General features: G+C 42.6%; 1 protein-coding gene across 4 annotated transcripts in view; it reads right to left on the minus strand.

The window, feature by feature from the left end:
* ZCRB1 (zinc finger CCHC-type and RNA binding motif containing 1) overlaps positions 1–15,664 on the minus strand; it is a 46,647-nt gene that overhangs the window by 24,296 nt on the left and 6,687 nt on the right. For 2 of the 4 annotated variants that reach the window (XM_083365226.1, XM_083365227.1), the window contains 5 exons: positions 14,190–14,301; positions 13,938–14,045; positions 13,591–13,703; positions 13,410–13,482; positions 713–931 (listed from right to left, as the gene is read on the minus strand). In XM_083365226.1, the coding sequence (XP_083221352.1) occupies positions 803–931; positions 13,410–13,482; positions 13,591–13,703; positions 13,938–14,045; positions 14,190–14,301 (535 nt within the window). In that variant the 3' untranslated portion in view covers positions 713–802. Of the gene's footprint in view, positions 1–712; positions 932–12,383; positions 12,575–13,409; positions 13,483–13,590; positions 13,704–13,937; positions 14,046–14,189; positions 14,302–15,664 lie in introns of those variants that run through there. The other 2 variants (XM_083365228.1, XM_083365229.1) reach the window with 2 other exon arrangements.

The raw sequence follows: 15,664 nt of genomic DNA on the forward strand, positions 1-15,664 counted from the left end.
GCTGATTCCTCACTATTATCATGATCATTGAAACTCCACAAGGTGAGATCTTGCATGGAGCCCCAGACCAAGAGAGATTGACAATTATTTTATGTTTCTTCCATTTGTGAATAATTGCACCAACTGTTGTCATCTTCTCACCAAACTGCTTTGCAATAGTCTTGTAGCCCATTCCAGCCTTGTGTAGGTCTACAATCTTGTCCCTGACATCCTTGGACAGCTCTTTGGTCTTGGCCATGGCGGAGAGTTTTTAATTTGATTGATTGCTTCTGTGGACAGGCGACTTTTATACAGGTAACGAGCTGAGATTAGTAATACTTCCTTTAAGAGAGTGCTCCTAATCTCTACTTGTTACCTGTATAAAAGACACTTGGGAGCCAGAAATCTTGCTGATTGTTAGGGAATCAAATACTTATTTCACTCATTAAAATGCAAATCAACTTATAACTTTTTTGAAATGTTTTCTTCTGGATTTTTTTTTTGTTATTCTGTCTCTCACTGTTAAAATAAACCTAGCATTAAAATTGTAGACTAGTCATTTGTCATTGGGCAAATGTACAAAATCAGCAGGGGATCAAATACTTTTTCCCCTCACTGTATGTTATCTGCAGTCAATCAAATGGGATGCTATATAAATGATATAAAATTTAAAAATATATAACAAATAACAGAACTGAAATAATAGTATGAAGTAAACATAATACTATAAATGTTTGGTGCTTTCAAGTTATATTTTAATTACAAGAGTGAGACCATGGTTAACAACAGTAATCTCACAAAGTATATTTACATAGTATTTATATCAGTCACTAAGTTCTTCCTCATCACTAAAATATACACTTTTTTTGATGCGTGGTCGTCTTGAATCAGATGTGGAAGGCTTCCCAGCATTTTGAGTTGAACTTTGCTGTTCTTCTTCAATTTTGGCTTGCTGCAAAGTAATTGCATAAAACACAAAAATGGAAAACAGAATTATATTAAATTCTGTAACACACGCTGTCCAAAATTAAGACATTGACAGGCCCAGTTGTTTGCTTCAGCACTGTAATTTCTATTATTTTGAACTGTACTATCCTATGGGTGACATTACAAATTAATTATTAAATGGAAGGCAAAACAACAATGGTGCCTTCTTTCCTCAACTCATCATACAACAATCCATAATAGAATATTATGTTTTAGCTAATTTATCATAGTGTTTGTAGCTATGTTCACAGATAATATGAACCAAACCACAATGGCTGCACATAAGTCACACCACGGTAAGATGGGATGGGATGGGAAGGGACAAGATAACTTTTATTATTACTTTTTTCTGTGAACACACTGCACACATTAAAAAATGAAATTCTGATGCTCTCAGAAAATATACCCATACATGCACCCATACACATACATGCAGACAAATAAACATACACTATATATACACACACAAACACACACACACACACACACACACACACACACACACACATTGTCATATGCCTATCTTGGCTTTCTTTGAAGCTCTCTAGCAACTGCCATAACCAGGGGGGAGGGAGCATTTGGGAGGGAAAGAGTGCTGGACATGTGAAATAATGCTGTGAGAATTTGGGGAGTAGGGACATTAGCAGGAACCAGAGATGCCAAACTGCCATCTGCCTGCCCTCAAGGACGCCGACCTTCCTGTTCCAGCAGTCCGGCCTGGCATGATAGCTTTAATTGGGGTCCCAGTTTGTTTTTACTATTGTTTTTATTGTTTTTTATTGTTCAATCTGTATACCTTCCTTCCTCTGTACACCGCCCCGAGTCTCTCGGGAGAAGGGCGGTCTATAAAAACAAATAAATAAATAAATAAATAAATAAATAAATTTACAATGGTGCCTAAGGCACCAGGTTCCCAAAACATTGGGCCAGAACTGGATTGGACTGCTCTGGGCACAGGGAGGGTTTTGGACATTGGAGATTGCTTTCAATATATGATTTTCATACAGTTTTCTTTCAGACCTTGTCTCACTCACACTGCACTCAGTATCTCTAGTAAAAATACTTTTTCTCTAACATTCATGAGTCAAGGGTCGTTGACAAGCCATGAAAGCAGCTTGGAGGAGGCTGGACCTTACAGAGGGTCCCCGGCCAAACCACATCGGCCAAAAGAGGAGGTTGAATGAGGGGGAAATGCGTATCGGCAAGGAGGCTCCAAAATGCCGATGGTCACTCACCTGTTCTGTTCCAGCCTATGACCAGCCCTGTTTGTGTGTCAGGGACAACCCCTTTTTCCTTTTTTTATAGTCAATAGGCTGGAAAAACCCAACCCAAATTTATTTACAGTTCAAACAAAAAAGCAACAGAATATTTCCTTCAATAACTGAATCAAAATATCAAACAAGAGTCAACAAACAAGGGTTAAACAGAAGTATCAAGAACAGACCAAGAATACTCTTAGAATGTCTCCAAACGGTTGCCTTCAGCAACCAGCCCTGCCCACACCTTCCCCTTTTATTATCAGTCACAAGGCATGGCTTCTCACTGCCTTCTCCTCCTCTCACTGAGTTGCCTCATTGATTTTCTCTGCTCTCCTCTGCTGGATTGCCTTCTGCTTCTAGCATCTCTGAACAGATTCAGCTGTGACTCATCAAAGTCAGACACCTTGTACTCACACAGCTGAGCCTCATGAGGAACATGACTGGAGGGGCCAGGCTAAGAGTCCTGCAGTACAGCAGAGCCTCCCTCTGACACCAAAGGCTCTCCAAACCCCTCCTCCTCCTCCTCAGATTCATTGGACTCAACTGCTGGGAGCACAGGCTGACACTGAATCACAACATCACCCTGGGGATGAAAGGTGAAGAAGCAGAAGAGAAAACCCTCAGTATAACCGACATGAGGGGAAGCTGTGGAGACAGAAGATGAGAGCAACACAGCGGACAGGGTGAGGAGGAAGGCCAAGGAGAGCCAGACAAGCAGGAGGATCTGGTGGAACAAGCCCAAAGGGTACTGAGAGATGCCTTCAGGAACAGGTGAACCAGAGAACTCTTGCCCAGCTAGCCAAACTTTGAGCTGAACTGGAACCAATGGAGATAGCACAGCAATGCCAGCAGCCACAGCCAGAGGGGCAGCAATTTGACCTGGACCCACTCTGGCACAAGTGACCCTGCCAACAGCTGCTCCAGCAGTGCAGCCCCCTCACCAGTAGGACCATGTGACCATGGCTCTGAAAGGCACCACAGCAGAGTGGATGGTCTCGCTCCACAACAATGACACCCCAGAACTCCACAGCTTCAACTGACCCACTCACCTAACACAAAGCACGAACTTGCATCAAAACCATCAATCAGGGTTGCAGAGGTGTGACAGCTTATAATCAAGAGTTCTGTAAACTGGCATGCTCGCTGGCTGATTGGCTGGAAGACATCCTGATCAAGCATTCCAAGATGGGCTTAATAAGGATGTTTACAACACCTGCATCTCAGGAGAAGCCCCTCACATCCTTCATCAGTGGTATGTGCTAGCCGAGGAAGTGGAAATCAACCTGGCCAGGTCCCCTAGCTGGAACACCCACGGATGGTGTTGCTCCTCCCCCGTAGTGAAGAGGGATACCCTGACAATGCCTGGACATAACCTTAGTCCCAAACACCGACCTACAGGCTACTTCAAATGTGGGAAGGAGGGGCATCGATTGCCGACTCGCCAAAGCGGTTCCAAAAACCAGTGGCGGTGTGGGGAAGAAGGCATGAAAGCTAACACCGAAACCTCATGAAATAGCCTTAGAGGGAGTTAAAGTCATTGGGTTCTTCCTGTCTGGCTATGGGGACCAGAGAATTCCAACCACCCCAGAGAGAAGCGACACAGACTCTGTGTCATGGTTCCAATTAATGAGACAGATCAAAGAACATTCAGGCATTGTTTTTCTAAAAAGTCTATAATAATGAGAACGAAGCATTGACACTCATGGATGGATGCCAGAATCTGAATTCTCCTCCCCTGAACACATCGTATCATACACAATTCCCTCCCTTAATTTCACGTCATTAATCACATTCTCCAATTAGTTTAACATGCCATGTTTCACTTCCTATCTGTAGTGTGCCATACCTTATCTTGTTTAAAACAACCGGGTTAGCCTTCATTTTAATCAGAGCAAACAGTTTAAAGAAAAAGGCTGCCTCTTATATTGTCAGAGCAAAAACATCCAATGTTTGCAAGGTTGACAGTCTGATGACAATCCCCTGGTACATCACCCTATGAACCCATCCCAGTCGAACTGAACATGCCATCATCAGGCACCAAGGGAAAACTAAATGCATAGTGAGCTGTAAAGTGGTAGAGAAGCTGAGACTGAGGCTCTGACAATTGAGGGTGCCTATAGCATTTTGTCAACTGGACGGAACTGTGCCTGGAGGAGCCCCAGCCCATTTTATAACAGAGCTGGTAGAAATGCAAATGGGGAACCACGACTTTATTGTGGCTCCAGGACTGGAGAGACCCCTTTTACTGGAGCTGGCATGGCTCCAAAAATGGAACCCTTATGTTAACTGTGAAAGGGACTATTAAAAATCCAAAGGGGAGGGCTCAAGAGAGGAGAACTAAACCACTCAGGGTATGGTGGAATTATCTGCGATGGCATGAAACCAGCCAAGACAGGACCCTAAAATCCCCAAGGAATATTGGGATCTCAGGGAGGTCTTTAGTGAAAAGGGACCTGATGTGCTCCTGCCTCACCAGCCAACAGACTGTGCCATCGAGATCCTCCCTGGGGCTAGACTGCGAAAACCCAAAGTATACTCTGTGACTCTCTGGGAGCTGGAAGAACTCTCATAGACAAAAAACTTGCAACGTGGATTCATTCAAGCAGCCAGAGGCTGGACAGCCGCTCCAGTTCTGTTCCAAGAAAAGAAGGATGGTTCTCTCTGCTTATACGTGGACTATTGTAGGCTGAACATGGTTTGTGTGGAGAATATGTATCCCCTGCCACTTATGAAGAACATGTTAGCCCATCTAGCCAAGGGAAAAATCTTTACAAAATAGGACTTACGTGAAGCCTATTACTGTGTCAGGATTAAGGAGGGGGATCAGTGGAAGATGGAGCTCAACTGCCCTCTAGGGTGTTTCCAATTCAAAGTGCTTCAATTTGGTCTGCAAGGGGCCCCTGCTGTGTTCATGCAACTGATTAACATAACAAAGTCCTACATTAACACCTGTACAAAAAGGTGCTTGTATATTTAGAGGACATTCTGATCCACACCAAAATAAGAGCTGAGCATGTGAAGCTCATGCGAGCAGTGTTAAAGAAATTGTGAACGACCAAGCTATAAGTTAAGCTCTCAAAATATGAGTTTCACCAGGATAAAATCAAGTACCTGGGGTATTGGATCTCCCATGAGGGAGTAGAAATGGACCTTGAAATGATTAAAGTGGCACTAGAGTGGGTCCTCCTTGCACTAGGAAGCAACTTCAGAGCTTCATCGGGTTTGCAAACTTTTACCGGCAATTTATTCTCTCTTTTGCACAAATCACCCTACCTATCATGAATTTATTAAAGACAAAGGGAAGAGTAAGCCCAATCCTGGTTAACCCATAAAATGGAATATGCAATGTCAGGTAGCATTCAAAAAACGTAAATGGCTGTTCACAGCGGAGCCCATGCTAAGGCACCCAAATCCAGATGCCCCTTTTGTGATCCAAGCGGATGCTAGAGATGTAGATGTGGGGGCCGTATTGCTACAGGAAAACCCCCAGGGGATCCTTCAACCCTGTGCCTATACCTCCAAGAAATTAAGCGATACAGAACAGAAATGGGCAGTATGGGAGAAGGAGGCTTATGCAGTCCAATGCTACCTGGTTACACTTCCTAAAGGTAAAGGTTCCCCTGCACATGCATGCTAGTCGTTTCCAACTCTAGGGGCCGGTGCTAATCTCCGTTTCAAAGCCGAAGAGCCAGGGCTTGTCTGAGGACGACTCCGTGGTCATGTGGCCATGACTAGACGCCAAAGGTGCACGGAATGCTGTTACCTTCCCACCGTAGTGGTCCCTATTTTTCTACTTGCATTTTTACGTGCTTTCGAACTGCTAGGTTGGCAGAAGCTGGGACGAGTAACAGGTGCTCACTCTGTTACGTGGCACTCGGGATTCGACCCACCAAACTGCCGACCATCTGATTGACAAGCTCAGCGTCCTAACCCACTGAGCCACCGCGTCCCTAGAGGGGTCTAAATACCCATTTGAAGTCTGGACACATTGTAAGAACTTGAAAGTCTTAAAACTCCCATGGAAACTATCCTCTAAGCAAGTCCACTGGGTGAAATACTTCAACTGCTTTAATTTTAGCCTATGTTACATCCCAGGGGAAAGAATTTCTTGGCAAATGCCTTGTCCCAACTAATGCAATACAACAGTTCCAGACCCAAAATCATTTAACCAGTCATCCCGTCAAACCAATTGGCAGCAGCAATAACCATGAGACCAGAGGTGAGCTAAAGCGGACATTCCCTGCAAAGCGATAGACAAACTGAAAACTGCTTTAACAGACAATGAATGGCTGATAACCCATAAAGAGGAGTTCACCATGAGGGATGGGCTAGCCTGGGTGGGGGCGAAACTATACATACCTGCCCCCTGCGAACTCTTGTTCTACAGACTTGCCATGACTCAAAGGCAGCAGGGCATTTTGGCTTTGTAAAAACCTTACATCTGGTCAAACAGCAATTTTGGTGATTGTCCCTCAAAAAAGAAATTGAGAGCTATGTGGCTAGCTGCCCCATGTGTGCTTTGGCTAAGAGACAACCAGAAAAACCCATGGGATTGCTGCAGCTGATAGCAAAGACCCATGCACCTTGGAAAGAAATTTCTATGGACTTTATAGGAGATTTACCTGACAATGCAGGAAATACATGATTTGGGTAGTTACAGACTTGTTCTCAGAACAAGTCCATTTCATCCCATATCCTAAGATCCCATCATCCCGCACCTTGGTCAAATTGTTTGTGCAACACATTTATAGGCTCCATGGTGTCCCTGACCACATCATTTCAGATCGGGGGTACAATTCACGTTTTTGGCACAAATTTTTGAAATTGATAGGAACCGCTCAGGGCCTAAGCTCCTACCACCACCACGCAAAAGTTAAATTATAAGATACCTATATGGGCAATACCGAAACACGCAATAGAAAATATAAATATTGGGTTTAAACATGATGTGACTACATATAAGGAAATTTTAAGTTTGGAAAGGAATGTATGGCAATTAAAGCCATATAATATCTTAAGAGAAGAAAAGATTGTACAAACTTGGTTTCAGTATGGGCAATTACAGGCCAGGTGGAAGGAAGACCAGAAAATTGGTTTTTCAATGATTGATGAAAATTTGGTAAAGCAAATTAGAGATCAAGGTCAAGCACATATTAAAAGGATATATCTTGCATTGATAGAAATTGATTACTGTATGATAAAGTGGGCTCAGAATTTTCAAGAAGTCATTACAATGGATACTTGGGAAAAGATTTGGGTGAGAAATGTAAAATTTACGCAGGCTCAAAACTTAAGAGAGAACTTTTATAAAATGTTTTATAGGTGGCACTTAGATCCTAAAAAATTAGCAAGTATGTATCCGAATTGCCAGCCCAAATGTTGGAGGTGTGGCGGTGAAGATGCAACGTATTTTCATATATGGTGGACCTGTAAAGAGGTTAAAGCTTTTTGGATTAAAATTTGGTGGAATATGCAAAAGATATTTAAGAAAAGGATAAAGTTTTGTCCGCAACTGTTTTTACTGGGCATTATTACTGAGACTACTGTCGTGGACACTAAGCTGATGTTGGACTTAATTACGGCAGCGAGACTTTTAGTAGCGCAATATTGGAAGAAGGAAGAACTGCTGACTATAGAAGAATGGACTTTAAAAGTCTCCAATCTGGCGGAAATGGCAAAGATTTCAGCGTACTTGAAAGACCAGCCGCAACAGAGTTATATTGTGGAGTGGAGAAGATGGATTGATTATATCCAGAATAAATATGGGACTAAAAAGTTTCATCTAGCATTTGAATAAGTATTGATGTGATATTTAGATTGCTTGTAGTTATTTTACAGGAGTTAAAGTGCGATAGATTTAATATTTTATTGTTGTTTGCACAAGGTAGACTATGATTGTTTGTATTTTTATACCCTGTATTGAGCTCTGGGAAGTCGGGAAGGGGGGAGGGGGAGGGGAGGGAGGAGTTGGGAAGGTTTGGGGAGAGGGAAGGGGGTGGGGAGGGGTTTTGTCCTTTTAAAAAAATGTATTGTAAAACATTTGAATAAAAAAAAGAAATACAAGTCTATTTAAAACCCTATACTATCCAACTGCTCCATTATCAAAGTAACAACCAAACCTCACAAGAACTGTGTAAAAATATTATTCAAATAATCCCAAATGCACTCCAGCAACCTAAAACCCAAAACCTTGCGGCGATGAGGACAGCGAAGGCTAATTATTTCGCTGCCCTCATTGCGTCCGCAGATAATTGCCCGGCCGCTCTGTTTATGGTGACTCGCTCCCTTCTTAACCAGGAGGTGAGGGAGGATCCGTTGCAGGGTCGGGCCGAGGAGTTTAGTCATCATCTGACGGACAAAATCGCTCAGATACGGACCGGTTTGGACTCGGACTGGGCAGTCTGACGTGGAGGAATCGGACGGTCTTGAGCATGTTATCTGGACTGAGTTCGATCCTGTTTCCCCTGATGATGTGGACAGGATTATGGGGAGGCTGAGCTCCACCACCTGTTTATTCGACCCGTGCCCCGCCTGGCTGGTTTTTGCGGACCGGGAGGGGACACGAGGCTGGTTCCAGGCAGTAATAACTGCTTCCTTGAAGGAGGGTATCTTCTCCTCTGCCTTGAAGGAGGCAGTGGTGAGACCCCTCCTCAAGAAGCCTGCCCTGGACCCGGCTGTTTTAAACAACTATCGTCCGGTCTCCAACCTTCGTTTTCTGGCGAAGGGTGTTGAGAGTGTGGTGGCTTCCCCTGTTCCTGGAGGAAACTGATTATCTGGACCCGTACCAATCGGGTTTCAGGTCCGGGCACAGCACGGAGACGGCATTGGTTGCGCTGGTGAATGATCTCTGGCGGGCTCGGGACAGGGGTTATTCCTCTGTCCTAGTCCTATTAGATCTCTCAGCGGCTTTTGATACCATCAACCATGGTATCCTACTGCGGCGTCTCAGGGGGTTGGGAGTGGGAGGCACCGTTTTACGGTGGTTCTCCTCCTATCTCCTGGGCCGCTCGCAGTCGGTGTTGACGGGAGGGCAGAGATCCGCCTCAAGGCCTCTCGTTTGTGGAGCCCCTCAGGGGTCGGTTCTCTCTCCCCTCCTGTTTAACATCTAAATGAAGCTGCTGGGCGAGATCATTCGTGGTTTTGGGGTGGGGTATCATCAGTACGCTGATGATACCCAACTTTTTTTCTCCACCCCAAACCAACCCAGTGATGCCCTCACTGTGATGTCCCGCTGCCTGGAGGCGGTCCAGGTTTGGATGGGGAGAAACAGGCTTCGTCTCAATCCTGCCAAGACTGAGTGGCTGTGCGTACCGGCATCTCGGATTAACCAGACTATTCAATCATTAACGATGGGGGTGAGGTGTTACCCCCGTTGATAGGGCTCGCAACTTGGGTGACCAGGGGGGCTTTTGCCCAGGTTCGCCTGGTGCGCCAGTTGCGACCCTACCTGGACCGAGATGCGCTACGCACAGTCAGTCATGCGCTCGTGACCTCCCGTTTAGACTACTGCAATGCTCTCTACATGGGGCTGCCCCTGAGGACCACTCGGAGGCTTCAGCTGGTGCAAAATGCAGCCGCGCGAGTTGTGATGGGGGTTTCCCGTTACTCCCATGTAACACCTCTGCTCCGTGAGCTGCATTGGCTTCCGGTTGCCCTCCGGGTGAGATTCAAGGTGCTGGTGATGACCTATAAAGCCCTAAATGGCTTGGGTCCAGGATATCTGAGGGAACACCTGCTGCCGGCATCAAGCTACCTTCGTCCTGTGCGCTCCCACAGGGAGGGCCTTCTTAGGGTGCCGCCGGTAAAAGAATGCCGCCGGATAACACCCAGGGGGAGGGCCTTCTCAGTGGGTGCGCCTGCCCTTTGGAACCAGCTGCCCGTGGAGCTTAGGACTGCCCCCGACCTTCGATCATTTCGCCGAGACCTGAAGACCTGGCTCTTCGAGCTTTCCGGTTTTAATTGGGGTTTTAACTGGGGTTTTATATGTTTTATATTTTTTCAGGTATTTAGTTTAATCTTTTAAATTGTTCTTAATTTTTGTATTGATGTTTTTATGCCCTGTAAACCGCCCTGAGTCCTGCGGGAAAGGGCGGTATATAAATTCAATAAAATTTAATTAAAATTAAATTAAATTAAAAAAAGGAAAAAGACTGCCTATTCATCTTCCAACAAAATGGATACCCATTCAACTTTATTAAAAAGCCTGACCCCTCAATCTACTATAGCACTAGCTATGAAGAGGATAACACTGTCACACATCAAAATATGTCAGAAACAACCAACAGATTATTATAAACATACAGCATCTCCATAACATACAAAACAACTAATGCCCTCCAAAACATCACAGTAGCCCAAGAACAGGACTTACCTACAACATCGCATCCCACCAGGCTCAAGGTTGACTCAACCTTCCATCCTTCCGAGGTAGGTAAAATGAGGACCCAGATTGTTGGGGGCAATTAAGCTGACTTTGTAATAATGCCGCTTGGGGTGTGTGTGAAAGCCCTAATAAGCAGGCATATACATAGATTGAAGGCTACTGCTAAGCTTGTAAGCTGCCCTGAGTCTTCGGAGAAGGGCGGGATATAAATGGAATTAAAAAAAATAAAAATAAAACATACATTGTAAGGACTGGAACAGTCACTGTGTAGTAAACATCTATATGAAGCTATATCTATATGAAGTTCAACATCTATATGAAGCCGCTGGGTGAGCTCATTCGTGGTTTCGGGGTGGGGTATCACCAGTATGCTGATGATACCCAGCTTTTTCTTTCCACCCCGAACCAATCCAGTGATGCCCTCGACGTGATGTCCCGTTGCCTGGAAGCGGTCCGGGTTTGGATGGGGAGAAACAGGCTTCGTCTCAATCCTGCCAAGACTGAGTGGCTGTGCATACCGGCATCTCAGACTAACCAATCTTTTCCATCGTTAACTATGGGGGGTGAGGTGTTACCCCGTTGATAGGGCCCGCAACTTGGTGTCCTCCTGGATTCACGGCTCAGTTTGGAAGATCATATAGGAGCCGTGGCCAGGGGGGCTTTTGCGCAGGTTCGCCTGGTGCGCCAGTTACGGCCCTATCTGGACCGAGATGCGCTACGCAGAGTCACCCATGCGCTCGTGACCTCCCGGCTAGACTACTGCAATGCTCTCTACATGGGGCTGCCCCTGAGGACCACTCGGAGGCTTCAGCTGGTGCAGAATGCAGCCGCGCGAGTTGTGATGGGAGTCTCCCGATACTCCCATGTAACACCTCTTCTCCGCGAGCTGCATTGGCTTCCGGTTGCCCTCCGGGTGAGATTCAAGGTGCTGGTGATGACCTATAAAGCCCTAAATGGCATGGGCCCGGATTATCTAAGGGAACACCTGCTGCCAGCGTCAATTTCCCATCGTCCTGTGCGCTCCCAGAGGGAGGGCCTCCTCAGGGTACCGCCGGTCAAGGATTCCTGACGGGCGATCCACAGGGAGAGGGCGTTCTCTGTGAGCGCGCCTGCCCTATGGAATCAACTGCCAACGGAACTCCGGACTGCCCCCGACCTTCTTTCATTTCGCCGGGACCTAAAAACCTGGCTCTTTGAGCTATCTGGTCTAGACTGAGGGGTTTAATGTTTTTAAATTGTGATTTAATTTTTGCGGCTAGACTTAATTTAATTTAATTTTAATTTTATATTGGATTGTTTTTAAATTTTGCCTTGTAAACCGCCCTGAGTCCTTTGGGAATAGGGCGGTATATAAACTGAATAAATAATAATATTAATAATAATAATAATAATAATAATAATAATAATAATAATAATAATAATAATAATAATAATAATAAAGACAAGAAAGACAAAAAATTAGGAGAACATATCCATGAGCACCAACTAGCAGTCAGAAGACACAATCAAAATTCTTTAGTCTTACAACACACGGATAGACTCAGCTGGCAAATTGAGCATACCAGACTAAGCAATATTCCCAAAAGCTAAGGAATTCCTGGAAGTTTGGCCCTCTTGACATATCAGCCATCAGTAGATACAATAAACCACATTTACACACCATTCAAAAGAGACAATAAAAAGGCTGAGGAAACAGACCACAACACATCCTTTCCTGCAGCCAACAGCCAGATAAGCAAGGATCCTCACTGCACTTGTGTCAGAGGCACCAAGGTGCTTCCAGGTTGAAAGGATTAGCTGCTGACCTTGTTGCCCAGGTAATACCCAGCTGGGTTTTCCTTTCATATCCCCAGCATGAACTGGACAAAGGACAGGAGATCACCTTGCTCCATGGTGGCACTCAGGTGTCGAACATGAACTTGTTGCTTGTCAACCCAGCATCCTAACCATGCAAGCCACCGTGCTCCTAAGGAGGGATTAATACCAGACGAAAACAATCAAGTAAAAAAACCAATACCCTAGTCAATGAACTACCAATATAGTTCCTTCTGATGTATGTTCATGTATCCTTGTGATATATGTTCACATGTGCTCATTCCTTAATGACACAACACACGGACAGTGTGCACAGGATATGTTCATGTGTATTCATATATACTGTTCATGTTTGTATATCTTTCTGAAAAATTAATCTAGTCTGTTTAACCATGACTCTATTTGATAATTAAATCAATTTGCTTATTAAATAACAAACTCAAAATTAAGAAATAAATATTCTGCCATAATTCAGAATCAATAAAGCTTATACCAAAAATAGTTCCCCCTCTCAAATAGAAGGTAGGTTGTCTTTCAGTCATGTTCCCACCTCTGAAAATCATGAACAGTTTAGAGATACTGATTTACTATCTTAATTCATAAATAATTAATACTGCAGTTATAGTTTGATCATATTTTCCACCATGTTCCAAAACCTCTAATTAAAGCATGCTATTTTTAATTAATTGCCATTGTTTAAAACCAAAGGGGAAAACTAAATATGCTTAATTCAGCTTTAGATAGAAGCAAATAACAATGTATAGCAATTGGTAGCCTGAGAGGAGAAAGGCCATATTTATAATAGTGCATCCATTCTCTTAGAAACCATGTTACGAATCATAATATACTGTATATGAAGAGATACATTCAGCTGAATGAGTAAAACCTCCTATGAGAATCTTAGTAATTATTATACGAAAAAAAGAAATTAGAACAATCATTAACTGCAAGTTCTGAGGCGAATGATTCATTAAATATTTTAGTACCTGGAAAGCTATAGCTTGACTGAGACTATCAAGTGCAGGATCTTCACCCTCATCTTCACTTTCTTCTTCTTCTCTAATAGCACAAAGGAAACAGAAAAACCCACATATATTGAATTGTACAGAGTAGGCATTTTAATCAGTAAATAAGAATAGGAGTATGTGCTGTACATATTTTACTCACATTTCTTCTTCTGGTTCAATTACTTTCTTTCTTTTCTTTTTGTCTTTCTTTTTGGGAGGTTCACGCTCTCCTAGCATGTTTTTAGGACATGCATAACTTAAATGTCCTATTTCCTTAAGAGAAAGGAAATACTACTGAACAAGGCTAGCAGAAGAATATTACTTTTTATTTCTTCATAAATTTACCTTGTAAATAGTGTATTTGTATTCATTTATAACTACTCTTAGAAAATGTAGCATTGTATGTAGTTTAAAAAATTATCTGAACTGACTGTACCGATAACCCAATGGATGGCGTCAGCATAAGAACATGACAAAAACAGTTATGTTGTTGGGACATCAACTCACTCCACATTCATAGCATTTTGACTTGTCATAGTAATTTCTTCTTCGGATGAATTCTGCAGCTCTTCCATTATCAATAGCAATACTTGCTTTTATTACTCTTCCAAAGAGCTAAAAAAAAACCAAATACAATTTTAGCTTTCAGAATATCTATATATCTATATCTATATCTATATCTATATCTATATCTATATCTATATCTATATCTATATCTATCTATATATATATATATATATATAAATCCTTGTCACTTACTTGTTTATTATTAAGTGCCCGAGAACAGTTCTGCGCTGACTCTTTATCCAAGAACAAAATAAATGCAACTCCTTTACTTCTTCGTGTGTCTTTGTCTTTCATAATTGTAACTCTAGAAAAGAATACTGATATGTTCACATACTATTAAATCACAGAGATGCAAGCCTTATTGTTATTTAGGTTGCCTAAATTAGTCTCATTCATTTCAAATTCTAGCAAAAGGGCAGCTATCAAAGTAAACACAGCATGAGAACATCCATAAAAGCTATTCATGAAACTCAAATCATTTACAATAAAGGATAGTAGAGAAAAGGTTACTACATTAAACTCGAAGAATAGCCTTTATTGAGAATCATGATATAGGAAAAGTGTTTCTAAAAACAGAGACCTGACAATAAATCAATTATATTCATGAGCTATTTGTGAAACTTCATATTACAAATGCCTGCATGAGACTAAGATCAACAAATATATTGTCAGAGTAGTGCAGGCATGGCAAACTTGTAATGTCATGTGACATCATGTGACGTATTGCGACTTTTTCCCATTGCCGGCAATGTGGTGGGTGCAGTTTTAGTATGATGCATCCAGCCCGCGTGCCAGCAGTTTGACATGCCTGGAGTGTTGTGTGCCATTACCCTTTCTCATAAAAACACGTTCTCTCAGTTTTTCCTCTCAAATAAGATTAAAATAAAAATCCATAATAGTAGTGCTTATAAAAATTAATAAATCTGCTTGACAGATTCTTATTCCAGTTGTTTAAATCTGGCATTATTGGAATGTAATAGGACTGAGATTCTGTTGATATAAAAATCAGCCTCTTTATTTTCTGATATAACACCTCTGTTCTTGAAGATACTTGGCTCTCCAAGTACTTTGGATTCGAGAAGCTTCAGCATTCAATTATTCAATGTAGTTCAGGATGTGATTGCTACTTGTGACAGTTGTAGGCCTATTTAAAGTTATAGACAGCCAGACACAGAATAATCTATTATCTGGATTTGGATTTTAGAATTGATATGGGTGAAAAGAATACAATTTATACTATGGACATAGTATCTGATCATTTCCCCCCCAAACCTCTAAAAGGATGGCTCTACCAAATGCTTCCTCAGTAGTATAGAAAATTTGGGCAACAATCTTCTTTAAGCTTATTTATTTCAGGAACCAAAAAATAGTTTAGTTATAAGAACAATTGTTCCTAAATATCCAAAGCCAAGCTATAGAGAAACTTTGACCATACAGATATTGGTGAAGTGCAACTCTCAATATCCCTCTTCACTGACCATGCTAGCTGGGCTGCTAGGAGATACTTTAACCATTTATGAAGTGCCAAAGATTTTGCATTCCTGCTATGCAAGGAAAAGCTTAAAATGTAAAGTGACCAAGACCAAATATATTTTACAGTTCATCTCAAGATTTATTCTGTGGCAATGATGGTCAATAAAGAATTTCTTAAACTGGTTAACTAGTGA

Source organism: Vipera ursinii, assembly GCF_947247035.1.
Source record: "Vipera ursinii genome assembly, chromosome: 6".
Lineage (NCBI taxonomy): Eukaryota > Metazoa > Chordata > Lepidosauria > Squamata > Viperidae > Vipera > Vipera ursinii.